Source organism: Phaseolus vulgaris, chromosome 10, assembly GCF_000499845.2.
Source record: "Phaseolus vulgaris cultivar G19833 chromosome 10, P. vulgaris v2.0, whole genome shotgun sequence".
Lineage (NCBI taxonomy): Eukaryota > Viridiplantae > Streptophyta > Magnoliopsida > Fabales > Fabaceae > Phaseolus > Phaseolus vulgaris.
The window spans coordinates 2,619,090-2,636,804 of record NC_023750.2 but is presented as its reverse complement, the minus strand read 5'-3'; the positions used below and the strand labels follow the sequence as shown (position 1 = coordinate 2,636,804).

The window sequence follows — 17,715 nt, the reverse complement described above, 5'->3', positions numbered from 1 at the left end:
TTTTGAAGGATCAATAGTCACCAAAAAACAAGAAAAAAACTTCACTATTCCTAAACATGCAGAGACTAATCAGTTGGGTTTTGATTCTTTGCTTTGTTTCACCATGTTTTTGTGAGAGGTTGATGGGATCTGCAAACACATACAATGTGATTGACTATGGTGCTCATGGTGATGGTAAAACTGATGATTCCCAGGTAAATGTTTTGTTGTTTCTCTTCTTTCTTAAGAGGAAGATTATTGTTCTTATATATAGTTCCTACTTTTTTGTACACATTTTATATAGGCTGTGGCCAATTATGAAGTTTCTCTTTTGAATTGATAACAGGCATTTTTAAGTGCATGGCAAAAGACATGCTCAACAAAAGGGGCATCAACTCTAGTTATACCATCAAAAGGAGTATTCTTATTGAAGAAGAACATAATCCTCAAAGGTCCTTGTCAAGCCACAAACATTAAAATTCAGGTATTATCATCTGATAATGATCGATGTGATGATAAATGATTGTTGTTACTTGAAGTAATGATCGATGTGATGATAAATGATTGTTGTTACTTGAAGTGTCAGTATAGTTTAAATGACAAACTTTATAATCATGTCTAACATAAGAGTTTCTATAAAATAAAATAAAAATTCTTTTTTCCTATTTTCAGTAAGTAAAAAAAATATAATTATTTAAATATTCATAAAATAACATGAGGTAAATTTTGAATAGTGATTTTTTTTAATGAATGCACAGGAGGAGCTATAACTTTTTATTTAAGTAATGCAAATTATTTTTTATTAACAACAAAAATAAATAAATTAAAGTGATTCAACTTGAATATTGAAACAAACAAAAAAATAAAAATACCCTACATTGTCCTTTTAAGGTTCGCACAACTAAAAATATAACAATGCAGAATTAATATTTGTTAATGTATAATTTTTCTTTTATATGAACAGTACTCTAAATTTATATTTTTTTATTTATAAAAAAGTTTAAATAAATATATTGATAATATATTTTATTTAAAAATTAGTTCCAACTAAATTAAAAAAAAATTCTTAAATAAAGCAAACATAAAATGTAATGTATATATTGTTTAACCCCACACAAAGACGTACATTTGACTACAGATTCAAATTTTTTATTTAAAATTATAAAATTGTAGAAAAATTTGACTTATATCAAATTTAAATATATTTTTATCTTGGAGGAGTGAAATTAAAATTAAATTATTTTGTTAATAAATTTTAATTTTTGTTTAAATGAATAATTTATTAATAGTTTGTTATTTAAAGTTCATTTGTGTTATTTAAAGTATGAAAATGAATTAAATTAAATGAAAACTATTTAAATCAAATACTACTTAAAATAAATTATATGTTATGATGGGTATGGGTGGTGAAAAACTTATTAACGCCTTACTTAAGTTGTCAAGTCATGAGAATGAGTGTATTTTGGAAACAGTTTATAGTATAAAAATATTTTGGGATTGAAAGAAATTGATATTTCACTATTGGTTTATAAGAGTTGAGATATTTAGTATAATATATATATTTACTGATAAAAATATTTAAAATAAATTATTAATTACTATATTAGTAGATAATAGATAAGTTATATCTAAAATATATTAATGGTAATAAATGCTCAAAAGAGTAATAAAAATAGCAATTGAGTTGTAATTTCTTATAAATCAAAAGTATATAGTAGGTTTAATAAATACTTATAGTAAATATGTCATTAATTTTTTCAGTAGGGATTTCTAATGATGTTAAAATAATTTAATATTTTTCAATTAAGAATTAATGATGTGAAAATGTCAAATATGAAACAATTGAATAATTACATCATTATCCCAAACACAAATTAACTCTTTTTAATGATATTAAGTTTATAAGCAAAACTTTGACCAATTTACAAAAATGATTAAAAAATTATCTAAATTAAAAACAGACTACTGAAATAAAATATTGTTAAGAAATTCTTTACTTTTCTTATCCAAGTAATTGAGTTAGATTATATATATATATATATATATATATATATATATATATATTTTTTTTTTTTTTTTTTTTTTTAACTATTTTTCCAATTTTTCTCGTTAATATTAAATATCTATATCATAAAAATACAAGTCCAATTTTTTCAAGAATTCCTTACAATAAAGTAAATGTATTATTTATTTTGTTTATTATTTTTCCATCACTTGCAGCTTCAAGGAAGAATAGCAGTAGCAACCCAGAATGCATGGCTAGGTGATAAATCTACGATAATTTTGATCACAAACGTGAATGGTCTCACTATTGATGGAACTGGAGGATCAATCGATGGCTTCGGTTCTACTTGGTGGGCATGCAAAAACTGTCCACGACCCTCGGTTAGATGATATCTTACACTTTATATTTCCACAACTTTTTGTTTTATACTCAAAGTATTCATTTATTGATCTTTTGCTGCATAATCTGTTTTTTTTTTGGTTGGTTATAGTAGTATTATGATGAACTTTTGTAATTTTGATGTTGCAGGTCCTTAGTTTCAATGCATGCAATGGTCTCAGTGTTAGTTATTTGAGTATCATGAATAGTCCAGAAGCTCACATAACCATAAATGGTTGTGTGGGTGCAACATTCTCTCATATTACCATTCAGTCTTCTGCTAATAGTCCCAACACTGATGGAATCGACATTTCTTCTTCCAAAAATATCTTGATAAAAGATTCCAATATAGCTGCTGGTAAACCAAGTTTTCATCTTATGTTCTTATTCAAATTTCAGTAGAATTTTAGAACAATTTCATATTATATCTGCAACTTTAACTCATGCTGTCTTTCTATAAGCAGGTGATGACTGCATTGCAATCATAGGTGAGTCCTCTTACATCAATGCTACTGGAGTTGCTTGTGGACCAGGCCATGGAATAAGGTTTGATCAAATTATCTTTTGTTCTATAACAAACATGAAAATAATACATGAACATCACATCGATCTATAGAATTTTTTTCTTCATTGAGTTAATAGCTTTGTGTTATTTCTAACTTGGCATGAATGGATTAATCAGCATTGGTAGCCTGGGTAGAAACGATGGCCATGACAAGGTGGAACACGTTTATGTATATGATTGCAGCTTCAACAAAACTACAAATGGAGCAAGAATAAAGACATTTCAGGTATTTAAGGGATTTTTCTGCAACTCAAAACCATGGTATTATGTTTTCTGAGAGAGTAATGATTCAGATGAATGTAACAGAATATTTGATATATTGTAATATTTTTACAGGGTGGACTAGGTTATGCCAGAAGCATCACTTATGAGAAAATTACATTAACACAGGTTTCCAACCCAATAATTATAAATCAAAACTATGTGAGTTTAAAGGTATATACTTAACTCTGCTTTCATATTATTATATCTTGTGATGATTTCAACTTGCTTATGGTGTTCATTGCATATAATGTTGCATTGAATTTGGCACAATTAGAGTGGAGGAGGAGTTGAAGTGAGTGGGGTGACATTTCGAGGGTTTACAGGAACATCTGCAGACGACAAAGCCATTACCTTAGCTTGCAGTTCACAAGGTTGTTTCAACATTGTTTTGGATCAAGTTACCATTAAATCTTCTGTACCAGGAAAACCAGCTTCTTGTTCTTGTACTAATGCACATGGAACAGCTACATCCACAGTTCCAAATTGTGCTTCCTTAATGAAATGAAGTAACTGTGTTACCCTCACACATGAATACGGGAAATGATGTATCAAGAATAAGAGTTTTTCTTTTTTTTTTGGTAAAAGGAACAATAATATAGAGTTGTTGTTTTTCTTGGAAAGGAGTAATACAAGTTTTTTTGATGAATATTATTGTGAACTCTATATTTTAGATTATTCTTATATCATTTTAATTTATTATGTGTGTCTCTATTTAATTATTAAAATATGAAATAAATAAAATATTAAAGACCTTTTGAGATAACTTTTTTTTTATAAACACTTCCAAAAGAAATTAAAAAGAAAAAAATTAATTGAGCAGATTACCCAGAAAAATCCTTAAGAACTTTTTTTACTATGATAGCTTGAATAACCTTAAATGTTCGTTTTTAAGGAAAATGTAAATGTTTTTAAATTAAAAAGAATTAATTTTTAAAAAAAATATTTTAACTGTTTAGATTTTAGATTTAAGATTTAGGATTTAGGATTTATTATTTAGAATTGAGAGTTTAGGTTTATCGCATGTTTAGTATGGACTAATGCAAATAGAATTATCGAGATGAAAAATAATTAGTATGACCAAACTCAGTCTAACAATAGAATTATCGAGACGAAAAATAATTAGCATGACCAAACTTAGTCTATGATGTTAGGTGAAAAAAAAACAGAAATTAGTTTGCATTATACTAAAATATATATATTTTTTGAATTAAAAGATAAAAATAATACTTAAAAATAAATAAAAATGAGTGAAGAAATTAAATTTGAACTTTTTTTAATATATTAAAAATAAAATAAACATGTTTTTCTAGTATAAAATATAAATAAGTATTTTTTTTATATAAATTACTTTTTTTTAAAAACTCTCATGTTAGGTATTACTATGGAACTTGACATCTCAGTTAGGCTGACACCTCAAGTAACAACAATCATCTGCCACCACATGAAAAAAATTATTATTTACAAAGAAAGAAATAAAGGAAATACAAACAAATATGGGGAGATTAAACCAAAACTCATATATAAAAATCTAACAAAAGCGATACTTAGGTAATCTATACCTATTAATAAATAATTCTAAGAAAAGACTAGATGGAAACCTATTATACTAATGAAATTGTTCTCTATGAATAAACCCTAACTTAGCAAGAGTGTTAGCACATGCAATCCCTTCTTGAAAAATGTGAGAAATCCTAAACCTGATTTTCCCATAGTAATTAAGATAAATGTTCCACCTATTACGAATAATCCAAGGAACATTAGTCCTAACAGTAAATGCAGCACAAATCAAGGCAAAATCACATCCAACCCATAAACTAGTAAGACCCATCTCTTGAGCTTCTTCAATAGCACGTATACATCCATAAAACTCAACAATCGAAGCAATCTGAATATCAAGGAAAGCAGAGAAATCACCAATAAACTCCCTCATATTCCCACAAAAAATACCACCACAAACAGCAAGACCAGGAGAACCCCTAGCAACACCATTAGTATTTATATCAAAGAACTTAAGCACATTAAAATCAAACATATTATTCCTCACAGAGCTTTTAGACGAATTACCCACTAGGCAAGTGAAATCTTTAATTGTGTAAATGACCCTTGAAAAATCAATCTTAACCTGAAATCTAACATAATTTCTCACACACCATATCACCAAAATAGAAAAGTTTATCACAATAAGTTTAACTTAACTTTTTTTTTATAAAAACTTTAATGTTAGGCATCACTATGCAACTTGACATCTCAACTAGGCTGACACTTCAAGTAACAACAATCATATGCAATCACATGAAAAAACCTTAAGAATCTAATCTCTGAAGCATAGCCTTCAAGTTTTGTTTCTCTTCCAAATTTAGAATATGTTTACGTAAATCTAAATTATATATTTATTTAAATAGTTTTTTTTTTACATTTATATACTTATATTTTCATTTTGCTCTTTTAAACAGTTAAAACTTACAACCAATACAATGTATGAATGTTGCTAATTAAGAAAATAAATCCCACTAAAAATTAAACCATACCAAGTTTGCTTAAACAGATTGTTAATCAAACTGGTTGAACATCTACAAATAGTATAAGAGTTTTCTAATAGGTTTGTACATGTTGTAAAACAACGTCTACACATGTTAATTTGGGCTTAGTGAAATGAAAACAACTTATACATCCAATAAAAGGAGACAATCCACATAGATTTAAAATTTAGTTATGCCAAATATATCACTATCAAGTCATCTATCATATATAAAACTAGCAATTAATTTCATATACATATAAATTTACCTGCTTTAAAATATAAACGATCATACATCTTCAACTAAGACCGAAGCATCATCATGATTAGCCAATTCCCTTTTTCTTATACGGTATGCAACTTTTGTTATCAATGTTCTATTATTTCACCCTTTCATTTAAATCGTATTTGATTATCACATGTTTTTACCACGTGAATAACATTGGATACATATTTGCGTGTCTAATGTTAACGATTTATGTGTAGGTTAACATGAAGACTCTTTTCAAACTAGCAATAATTTTATTATCAATGATGATGTTGCTTCCTAGCACAACACACTCAATTGTTGTAGAGTCTAATGAAAGCTATATTAAATCAGCTACTTTTTTGTCCGAAAAGTTTGAAGTGGGACCAGGAAAAGTTGCAGTGAAAACATTACTGGATATTGACTTTCCAAAGGGTCACATTGGGGTCAAGAGTTTTGATGTTGAAGTAGTTGATGAAGTTGGTAAATCTGTACCTTTGTATGAAACTTACCTTCATCATTGGTTTGCTGTAAAATATATTGAAAATATTACCATGTCACACTACATTAAACAATCTCACGACCTTCGTAACGGTATCGAATTTGAAAGAAATGAGGGTTTGTGCCAAGGATTTTTGCTTCCACATTATTGGGGCTTGGGAGGAGAATCACGAGGAACATCCTCAAATCTTCCAGATCCTTTTGCAGTTGAATTAGGTAATCCTACAAAATTAAAGGATGGGTTTAAAGAAAAATGGTTATTTAGCATCATGGTTATTGATACCCGTGGCACACATGATAGAAAAGGTTGTTCAGAGTGTAGGTGTAAGCTTTTAAATCTCCCAAACAACTTTTACAATGTCACAGTGGGCATTAATGGTCAATTATTGCCAAGAAATTATAAAGGAGGACTCTTTTGTTGTCAAGATAACTTACAATGCAAATTAAGAAATGATTTCCATGGACCAACAAGAAATCTTTCCCTAAGATACAAAATAAGGTGGGTTGATTGGGATGAACATCGGGTGCCTCTTAGGTTCTATATACTTGATTCAACTGATCGTGTAAGATCAAATGGTTCTACACCAATTCATGATTGTCAGGTAGATGATTTATTCAATATATACTATAATTTACAAATATAAGCAAACTTTTGAAACTCACTTATATTCCAAACAAAACTATTCGGCTATTAATTACTTTTTTTCGTGGGTAAGTGAATAACATAAATTTCTCAATTTATTATAGGCAGAATATACTATTCCAAGAAATCATGACAGTGACTCCCCTCACGTTAAGAAAGCAAACATCCCAATGACAAAAGGTGGTTATCTTGTATATGGCACTGCTCATATGCACACCGGTGTTGTCAATACTACTTTATACGGACAGGTAATATTTAAATTTATTTTTTTTATTCATATATTAATTTATATCATGTAAATAACCTTATGTTAATTTTTTTTTTCTTCATAAATTTGTTAGTAATAAAATTTGTTGATAAATTATATATATATTTGTAAGAATTTAACTATTTTAATGCATCTATTCTAAATTTATGTTTTTGTTTTAACTTAGGATGGAAGGGTTTTATGCACTTCAAATTCAAAATATGGAACAGGAAAAGAAGCAGGAAATGAAAAGGGTTACCTAGTTGGAATGTCAGTTTGCTATCCAAAACCTGGTTCCATCAAGATTAAAGACGGCGAAGTTCTAACATTAGAATCCATATACGAAAACAAGTTTCGTACTGGGGCTATGGGACATTTCTATATTTACTTGGCAGATCAAATACCGAAGAAAGATTTGAATATTTGATGTGAACTGTTTATTTATCTTTCTATAATAGCATATGTAATTTGAAGTATACTTGTAATCCATAAATAGTGGTTCTAAATTATCACTATGTGTATTAATGTTGTTTTACTTTTAATCCATTGTTTGGTCTATGATTGTGTTACTTTTTGTATACTGTGTGTTGTGGATGTATATATAATCATCTATCACAATCTTTGTTATGTTAACCATATACTAAAAATGTAATATATCAATTGAGCTTATAATTTAAAACAAGATGTTGTGAACCTAACGCCAATTTAAGATCAAGAATAATGAAAGAATTTTTCAATGTGAACTACAAATCGCTCCAAAATGAAGATGATAAACTCTTTTTGTAAGATAAACACTTTTTCTTTGCATATATCTAACGATGCATACAATTCACTCTTATAGGAGAAGTACAAGATATATAAATATTATTGTTGATGAGACGAACTAACAGACCATCATAATGTTGGAGTTGAAGCTTATGTTGAATTGTATTTGTTGAATTGAACCCTCATAATCAAATAAACAATTTGTTTTTCTATTGCATGTGTGTCATTTATTTCTATTATTTCTTCATGATGTTTAAGTGATCTTACATATTACTAAAGAAATTAGTTAAACTAAACTTGGAGAGATAATTTTAACAGGTTAAAATGGTAGTTAAATATATTAAAGTGTTCTTGGCTGAAGGTCTTTTTAACTATAGTAAGTACGTTAAGAGGTTGAATTGTTGATTTAATATTTTAAAATTACTTAGTACTCGTTGTACTTCTAGCAAAGTATTTTCAATCTGTTTAACTAATTTTCTATCAGGTTAAAATCACTTATTTTTTTCATTTATCAGTTTGTTTTAACATGTTGAAACTATGATTCACTATGTGTATTTCACTAATAAGTGAATTCAATAGATGATTTTTAAGTTTTAATATGTTAAACCTGATAGATACTTCTACATAACTCTCACTCTGAAAACATTTAAAAAGAACAAAATTTTGTGAAATTTATTTTGAGATCTATTCAAAAAGTGTTCATTGACTATTCTTTAACCTTTCTTTAGATATCTTTAAAATCATTTTGGGGTATTCTAGAAGTGTTCATATGATTTGTTTTTTTTTTAGGTTCAATCATTCAAATTAGGTGATAGAGGTGTTAGAATGGATGGCTTTAAACTAGAGGGGGGTGAATTGTTTAAAGAGGGTTTTCGCAAAATTTTAAAACAAGAATGAAATTATCTCAAGAAACAATTGATAAGAAATTCAGTTTGCCAAAACAGTAGTACCAAAAAAACAATCGGTTGTTTCACAGAAACAATCGGTTGTTTATACCAGCAAACAACAAACAAAACTGAATTTAAAGAGTTAGGGATAGAGAGATTGCACACAGATGTTTATACTGGTTCACTCCAAGTCCAGAGCTACATCCAGTCTTCTCAGAAACCCTGAGGAAATCCACTAAGCAATCACACCTTGATCACTTACACCACAACCAAGAAAGTGACCTTGATCACCTCAAGACACACACTCTTCTTGGCCAAGACACCAACACTAAGATTATTGATCTTGATCCCCTCAAGAACACACAACCAATCTCAGCAAACACAGAGACAGAAACTTGTTTCACAGAGTACAAGGATTACACTTGTTACAGAAGATAATCTGAAATCAATACAAGCAGAATCCTATTCCACACACTTTGATCAATCACAAACTCTAAGCAATCTCAGCTCTTTGAAAAACTCAAAAACTCTTTTCAAAATCTTGTAAAAGATTGTTACTCAAATCTGTTTTTCTGAATTTATTCAAAGATGTTGTTTGTTATCAAATCTTAACAAACTCTTAAATTGCATTAAAAGATTGGTCAAAGCATTTAATGATTGGAGCGTAAACAGTTAAATCATTTAAAGCTCAGTCAAAGATAAAACAGTTTTTCTGTTATGGTCCCAAAACAAACAATCGGTTGTTTCCTCGAATCAATCGGTTGTTTTGGTTTTAACAACTCAACCATTTGAAAAACAGTTTTCAATCTTTTCTCAAAACATCTAAGTATAAACAATCGGTTGTTTCGACAAAACAATTGGTTGTTTTAACTTAGTTTGAAAACATTTTACTTTTAAAAAGATTGAGAATGCCTACGCTTTAGATTCGATCAAGGGGTGGATTACAACACTCAAACTACCCCAGAACTAAACTAAACCAGCACAGCAACAACAAGCACAACCAAGGCTTCAACATCCTTCAAAGAATTTGGATTCTTCAAAGCTTGAACACCACTTGGTTCAACAAGAGGACCATCTTCACTTCCAAAGGCACCATACACTCAGCTAAGAGCAGAAGATCAACCACATAAATATACAGAATAAACATTTTCCTTAGTTTGTACAAATTGTAAAAAGTAGAATAGTCTTTTCTTTAGGCTTTGTATTTCTAAGTCATTTCTAGAATAGGTTAAAAATAACTTAAAGGCACTTTAAATACCATCATTTGATACTCAAGCAAAGTCTTCTAGAGCACCTTAAGGAGCATAGACACTCATGAGCTTGGTTTAACCTTCACCATAATTAAGTTCACTTCACTAAGGTGAAGGCAACCAAGAGGCATGGTTTTTAGACACATGAACCTATAAATAAGTGGTTCTTCCTTTTTAAACATAGACTTGGAATATTTATGAATTGTGCTTCTGAATTTTCAACACATTTCTCTCCAATTCTCTCTTTGCTAGAAGCTATCAAGTCTAGTGAAACCATAAGGAAGTTGTTCTAACCTCTTCATTGAACCTTGCACCTAAAACACACGCCTATTTTATTGTAATAAAATAAATTTAAAATGAAAAGATAATTTTAGTAATAACATAGTTAAGGAAGTTAACAAAAAAATATACATGTTAGTGTGTGTGTCACAATGTTACCTTCTAAGTTGTCTTATGGATGTTTTGTGTGCCTCAAATTTTATATCACAGCTCTGGCATAGTGTTTGCGGCTATATGTCGAGCTTCCACCTTCATAGAAACCTCTCACAATGGTATTTAGATCACCAAGGACTAGAATTTCGTAGTTTAGCTCTTGGGGTGCGACCTCCCCTTTTAGTTCCTCTGGACTGACCTCAAGGTACTTCGCCAAGAACCCTTCTTTGACTATCTTTAAGAGTTGATGGCTTAGGGAGAGGCATCGTTCGACATTGTGACCCCATGCCCTGTGAAATTCACACCAGCTCTCCTTTCGCGACCCCAAAAACCAATCTATTTTTTTGTGGAAAGTTTAGCTTATGCACTACCTCGGCCATGCCTATGAGTTCCTTGTAGGATACTCTGAACTTTGGCCTGATTAGCCTCTCTTCACTAGCTTGATTCTTCGGCTCGTCTTTCTTCGCGATATAAGGAACGTACCTCTAGTCTAATCTTTTACTTCGTCGCCCCTCAAGGAGCGATCACGGCTACTCTCCTTATACCTAGGTTGTTTTGACCGTGAATTGTCGTTTTTCTTGAGTACGACTTCTTCTGCCTCAATATGAGTTGTAGCTCGTTCCCTTACATCAGATAACAATTTCTCCCTGTTTCAGATTAACGAGTCGCTGAAGAGGCTCGTCGTCATCCCTTTAACAAAAGCGACGACCACCATTTCCTTGTTTGGAGTCCGGAGTCTTATCGAGATCGTACAAAAATGATTTAGATATTCTGTGAGCAACTCTTCTTCCCTTTTTTTTATATAAAATAAATCAGGAAACCGCGGGGGGTCAAATTTATTAGCCAAGAACTGCTCCTTAAACATTATGGAGAATTAAGAAAAAAAAAAGTGATATGGTCGTCTGGGATCCCAGTGAACCATTGCAGAGTTGTTCCTGTCAACATGCCCATGAAAATTTTGCATCGGATAACATCTGAGCCACTCGAGATGATCATCTGAGTCCTGAACGCCTTTAAGTGGCTCACAGGATCTTCCACGCTAAAGAAAGGGGTGATCTTGGGCGTGGTATAATGAGGCGGTATGGGTTCTTCCATGATTTGCTGTGAGAATGGCTTCGGGTCACCTCTCGAGGATATGTCTGGGGAACCTGCTCGGATGAGGCATCGGTTGTGACGATGCATATTCCTCTGCAGTTCCTCATTGGCTTTGCATAACTCCTCATTAGCCTGTGCGTGCTCTTTTATGGTCCTCCGAAAGGCATCGATTTTTGCCACAAGACGTGCTTGATTAAGTCGCGTTTCCTCCCGAAGGGGATCTTGATCGATTTGGGCTTCTTCTCGTAGTCATTCTTGCTTGGCTCAGGCTTCTTTCTGTATTCGTTCTTGCTCCTACCAATATTCTTCATTCGCCTGCTGGAGAGCTCTCATGGTCTCCATGATTTATTGCAAGGTTGGGATGATATGAACCCAAGAACATGATATGAACATGTTATGAATTCTATAAGAGTTGGTATATGATTAGACACTATTTAGGAATTGGATCAATGCTCTTAATCATTCAAGAACTCACCAAAACACAAGAACCAAGTCAAACTCACTTAGAAACCCATCAAGAACAACAAACCCATGGATAGAAACTCAAGAACACAACATATAGCATTTATACCCATGGAGGTCGTGACCAAAACAGCAAGAACAACCAATTTGCATCGATTAAAATTGAATATGAGCACAACAAATGAAAGAGGACATCATAAGGAAGAGATTGCACAGATTGAAAGTGAAAACAAACAAGTAGAACAAAAATGGGTAATTTGGAAAGTGAAGGGGAAAATGGACTTATGTGGATGAAGCTCTTGGAATTGTGCACGCCACTTGAAGGGGTGGATTGCCTTCAAGATTAGTGTTTCCACCACTTGAGAGCCCAAGATCTCCCAAGATAAGACTAGAAGAGGAGAAGACACAAGTCTCTCACACTCACTCACCAATTTGGTAGAGATTCTTTACTTTCAAAAATCAATTTTAACTTATTATTGAAGGTTCCTATCATGTCTTTATATAGAGACATATGACCGACCAAGAGTACAAGGGAAGGAACATTGAAGAGTCAACCTTCTAGTCTATTCCTAAATTGGCGCCTAAATGAGCAAGAGAAGGAAAAGTCACTTTCCTAAAAACTAACGCCTAAGGTACTTTATACACCTTCCTAAACATTACTCCTATATGTTTTACAAATTTATACAAAAGAAATTACAAAGAGAGATATTAATTGGAGCCCATTCTTGAATGTTTGTAGTCTTCTTTTAGGCTTGGTCCTCTCTTTACTTAATTTCTTCTTTATTTTTGAGAAGACTAGAAGGAAGAACTTTAAATGCTTGGGTGGATGGCCTCTTCTTCCATTAGTGAAATCCTCTTCTACTTGATATCCATCATGGGAGCTCATCCCCCTCAGGCATTTGTGCCCCTTGCCCAGTGGCCCTCATCGTGTTGCGTTACTTGGTGCATCACGTCTCGACTGTAGAGCGTTGAAGGGATCCGTTTTTACCGGACCTCACAGTGGGCACTAAATGTTCTCGTCGGTTGACCTGGATTGATCTCTGGTGATGGACTCTGGGCTGACTTTATTTTTTGCTGTTGTTGCTTTCTGAAGATTAAGTTAGTGAGAGAGTATAACTATGAGTATCTGAATATAGTGTAAGTGTATGGGTGTAGTATCAAAAGATTGAACTTACCTTTGTTCAGGATTTTGAGGCATTTTTATAGCATTCGTAGATCTCCCTTCAGAATTTAATAATCATAAAGATATTTTGTTAATATATACCTTTATTTTAGGGATGCGGGTAGAGCATTATCACTAACTGTTTATTTTCATTAAATCTCAAAGTAACTACCTGTGCTTTAGCTAATTTAGTTATTCATTCAATTGTTTTTATTTTAGCTATCTTATTAAAATACCTTACCAACTGTTTGGGTCGACCACCTGACGTGTCACTAGGCCATCTCCGTTTTGGGTCGAGCTAAAGATTGAACCTTTATAAACTAGACGGGTCAGGATCATACGCTTAAGTGCTCGGGTTGGGTCCCGAGCACGTCCGACCAGTACATCATTGTTTCAGAAAATTAAAAAGAAAAAACACAAAACTTGCTTCAAAGAATAATTCTAAAAAACTAAAAAGGTAAAATTGTGCTCCTATATACTATTTAAGAAAATAAAAACATAATAAAAATAAATAAATACTTGTAAGTATGATTTCAAAAATAAAGAAAAACATCTTCCAAAAAACAATTTAAAAATTACCCAAAATACATGTAATTAAGTACTATTATATGAAGGCGAAAAAAAAAATGATTTTTTACAAGCACAATCTTTTAATTTTTAAAGTTCTGTTGTCAAGCACAAATTAACCACTTGAATAATCTTTCAAAATCTACCATGTATATAAATTTAACATAGAATTAAATCATTTTCATAAATAAATCTCACTCTTAAAATTAGATATAATAAATGAATTCGTCCTCGGAAGTATTGCACCAGTCTTTATTTTAATGACAAATTTCATTGATTGGGTATGAGTATACTTATGAATAACACTTGATCTTTTAAATTGGGTATGGGGATGAGGATGAGTATGTACATATTAATCCCATCCCCGTCTCGATATGCATCCCAATTCCTGTCATCATATTTTACTCGTCCTTGTTTAAAATGACTAAATGACTAAAACACCTTTAGGATATCAGGTAACCTAAAAGCCTTATATTAATTTTTCTTTGGTCCTTAATTTCCAATATTATTTATAGAGCACACATTTAATTACTTTTACTATTTTTTATAATTATTTTACCTTTATCCAATTGTTATTTGATACTCTTATATGACTTCTTTCTTAATATTTGACATTCAACAACATGCTTCACTGAAATTAACTTAACTTTTTTTTATAATGTTTTCATGTTAGGCATCACTATGAAACTTGACATCTCAGATAGGATGACACTTCAAGTAACAACAATCATATGCAATCACATAAAAAAGCCTTAAGAATCTAATCACTGGAGAATAACCTTCAAGTTTTGTTTCTCTTCCAAATTTAGTATATCTTTACATAAATCTAAATTATATATTTATTTAAATAGTTTTTTTGTTACATTTATATACTTATATTTTTCATTTTGCTCTTTTAAACAGTTAAAACTTACAACCAATACAATGTATGAATGTTGCTAATTAAGAAAATAAATCCCACTAAAAATTAAACCATACCAAGTTTGCTTAAACAGATTGTTAATCAAACTGGTTAAACATCTACAAATAGTATAAGAGTTTTCTAATAGGTTTGAACATGTTGTAAACAACGTCTACACATGTTAATTTGGGCTTAGTGAAATGAAAACAACTTATACATCCAATAAAAGGAGACAATCCACATAGATTTAATATTTAGTTATGCCAAATATATCACTATCAAGTCATCTATCATACATAAAACTAGCAATTAATTTCATATACATATAAATTTACCTACTTTAAAATATAAACGATCATACATCTTCAACTAAGACCGAAGCATCATCATGATTAGCCAATTCCCTTTTTCTTATACGGTATGCAACTTTTGTTATCAATGTTCTATTATTTCACCCTTTCATTTAAATCGTATTTGATTATCACATGTTTTTACCACGTGAATAACATTGGATACATATTTGCGTGTCTAATGTTAACGATTTATGTGTAGGTTAACATGAAGACGCTCTTCAAAGTAGCAATAATTTTATTATCAATGATGATGTTGCTTCCTAGCACAACACACTCAATTGTTGTAGAGTCTAATGAAAGCTATATCAAATCAGCTACTTTTTTGTCCGAAAAGTTTGAAGTGGGACCAGGAAAAGTTGCAGTGAAAACATTACTGGATATTGACTTTCCAAAGGGTCACATTGGGGTCAAGAGTTTTGATGTTGAAGTAGTTGATGAAGTTGGTAAATCTGTACCTTTGTATGAAACTTACCTTCATCATTGGTTTGCTGTAAAATATATTGAAAATATTACCATGTCACACTACATTAAACAATCTCACGACCTTCGTAACGGTATCGAATTTGAAAGAAATGAGGGTATGTGCCAAGGATTTTTGCTTCCACATTATTGGGGCTTGGGAGGAGAATCATGAGGAACATCCTCAAATCTTCCAGATCCTTTTGCAGTTGAATTAGGTAATCCTACAAAATTAAAGGATGGGTTTAAAGAAAAATGGTTATTTAGCATCATGGTTATTGATACCCGTGGCACACATGATAGAAAAGGTTGTTCAGAGTGTAGGTGTAAGCTTTTAAATCTCCCAAACAACTTTTACAATGTCACAGTGGGCATTAATGGTCAATTATTGCCAAGAAATTATAAAGGAGGACTCTTTTGTTGTCAAGATAACTTACAATGCAAATTAAGAAATGATTTCCATGGACCAACAAGAAATCTTTCCCTAAGATACAAAATAAGGTGGGTTGATTGGGATGAACACCAGGTGCCTCTTAGGTTCTATATACTTGATTCAACTGATCGTGTAAGATCAAATGGTTCTACACAAATTCATGATTGTCAGGTAGATGATTTATTCAATATATACTATAATTTACAAATATAAGCAAACTTTTGAAACTCACTTATATTCCAAACAAAACTATTCGGCTATTAATTACTTTTTTCGTGGGTAAGTGAATAACATAAATTTCTCAATTTATTATAGGCAGAATATACTATTCCAAGAAATCATGACAGTGACTCCCCTCACGTTAAGAAAGCAAACATCCCAATGACAAAAGGTGGTTATCTTGTATATGGCACTGCTCATATGCACACCGGTGTTGTCAATACTACTTTATACGGACAGGTAATATTTAAATTTATTTTTTTTATTCATATATTAATTTATATAATGTAAATAACCTTATGTTAATTTTTTTTTTCTTCATAAATTTGTTAGTAATAAAATTTGTTGATAAATTATATATATATTTGTAAGAATTTAACTATTTTAATGCATCTACTCTAAATTTATGTTTTTGTTTTAACTTAGGATGGAAGGGTTTTATGCACTTCAAATCCAAAATATGGAACAGGAAAAGAAGCAGGAAATGAAAAGGGTTACCTAGTTGGAATGTCAGTTTGCTATCCAAAACCTGGTTCCATCAAGATTAAAGACGGCGAAGTTCTAACATTAGAATCCATATACGAAAACAAGTTTCGTACTGGGGCTATAGGACATTTCTATATTTACTTGGCAGATCAAATACCGAAGAAAGATTTGAATATTTGATGTGAACTGTTTATTTATCTTTCTATAATAGCATATGTAATTTGAAGTATACTTGTAATCCATAAATAGTGGTTCTAAATTATCACTATGTGTATTAATGTTGTTTTACTTTTAATCCATTGTTTGGTCTATGATTGTGTTACTTTTTGTATACTGCGTGTTGTGGATGTATATATAATCATCTATCACAATCTTTGTTATGTTAACCATATACTAAAAATGTAATATACCAATTGAGCTTATAATTTTGAAACAAGATGTTGTGAACCTAACGCCAATTTAAGATCAAGAATAATGAAATAATTTTTCAATGTGAACTACAAATCACTCCAAAATGAAGATTATGAAAAAAGAAAAAATATAAAGTTAAAAATGAATAAATGATTTTCTATGTTAGGAAAGATAAACTCTTTTTGTAAGATAAACGCTTTTTGTTTGCATATATCTAACGATGCATACAGTTCACTCTTATAAAAGAAGTAAAATATAAGTATTATTGTTGATGAGATGAACTAACATGCCATCATAATGTTGGAGTTGAAGCTTATGTTGAAATCACTTATTTTCTCGTTACGCTTTATCAGGTTAAAATCACTTATTTTCTCATAAGGCTTGATCAGTTTGTTTTAACATATTAAAACTATGATTCAGTAGGTGTATTTCACTAATAAGTGAATTCAATAGATTATTTTGAAGTTTTAATATGTTAAACCTAAT

At 30.8% G+C, this 17,715-nt stretch overlaps 3 protein-coding genes across 3 annotated transcripts; 2 read left to right on the top strand and 1 right to left on the bottom strand.

Moving 5' to 3' along the window:
* LOC137819206 (probable polygalacturonase At3g15720) lies at positions 1 to 3,804 on the top strand. The gene is made up of 8 exons (XM_068622984.1): positions 1 to 194; positions 326 to 463; positions 2,200 to 2,364; positions 2,513 to 2,720; positions 2,827 to 2,908; positions 3,045 to 3,153; positions 3,264 to 3,362; positions 3,466 to 3,804. The coding sequence occupies exons 1-8, from the start codon at positions 57 to 59 to the stop codon at positions 3,694 to 3,696; spliced, it is 1,170 nt and encodes a 389-aa protein (XP_068479085.1). The 5' UTR covers positions 1 to 56; the 3' UTR covers positions 3,697 to 3,804.
* A 993-nt stretch (positions 3,805 to 4,797) lies between these two features.
* On the bottom strand, positions 4,798 to 5,223 carry LOC137819115 (uncharacterized). The gene has a single exon (XM_068622867.1). The coding sequence runs from the start codon at positions 5,221 to 5,223 to the stop codon at positions 4,798 to 4,800; it is 426 nt and encodes a 141-aa protein (XP_068478968.1).
* Positions 5,224 to 6,243: 1,020 nt separating this feature from the next.
* Positions 6,244 to 16,998, top strand: LOC137819114 (uncharacterized). Its single transcript, XM_068622866.1, has 7 exons — positions 6,244 to 7,059; positions 7,205 to 7,348; positions 7,535 to 7,666; positions 15,421 to 15,672; positions 16,207 to 16,284; positions 16,429 to 16,572; positions 16,759 to 16,998. The coding sequence occupies exons 1-7, from the start codon at positions 6,244 to 6,246 to the stop codon at positions 16,996 to 16,998; spliced, it is 1,806 nt and encodes a 601-aa protein (XP_068478967.1).
* Positions 16,999 to 17,715: the final 717 nt, after the last annotated feature.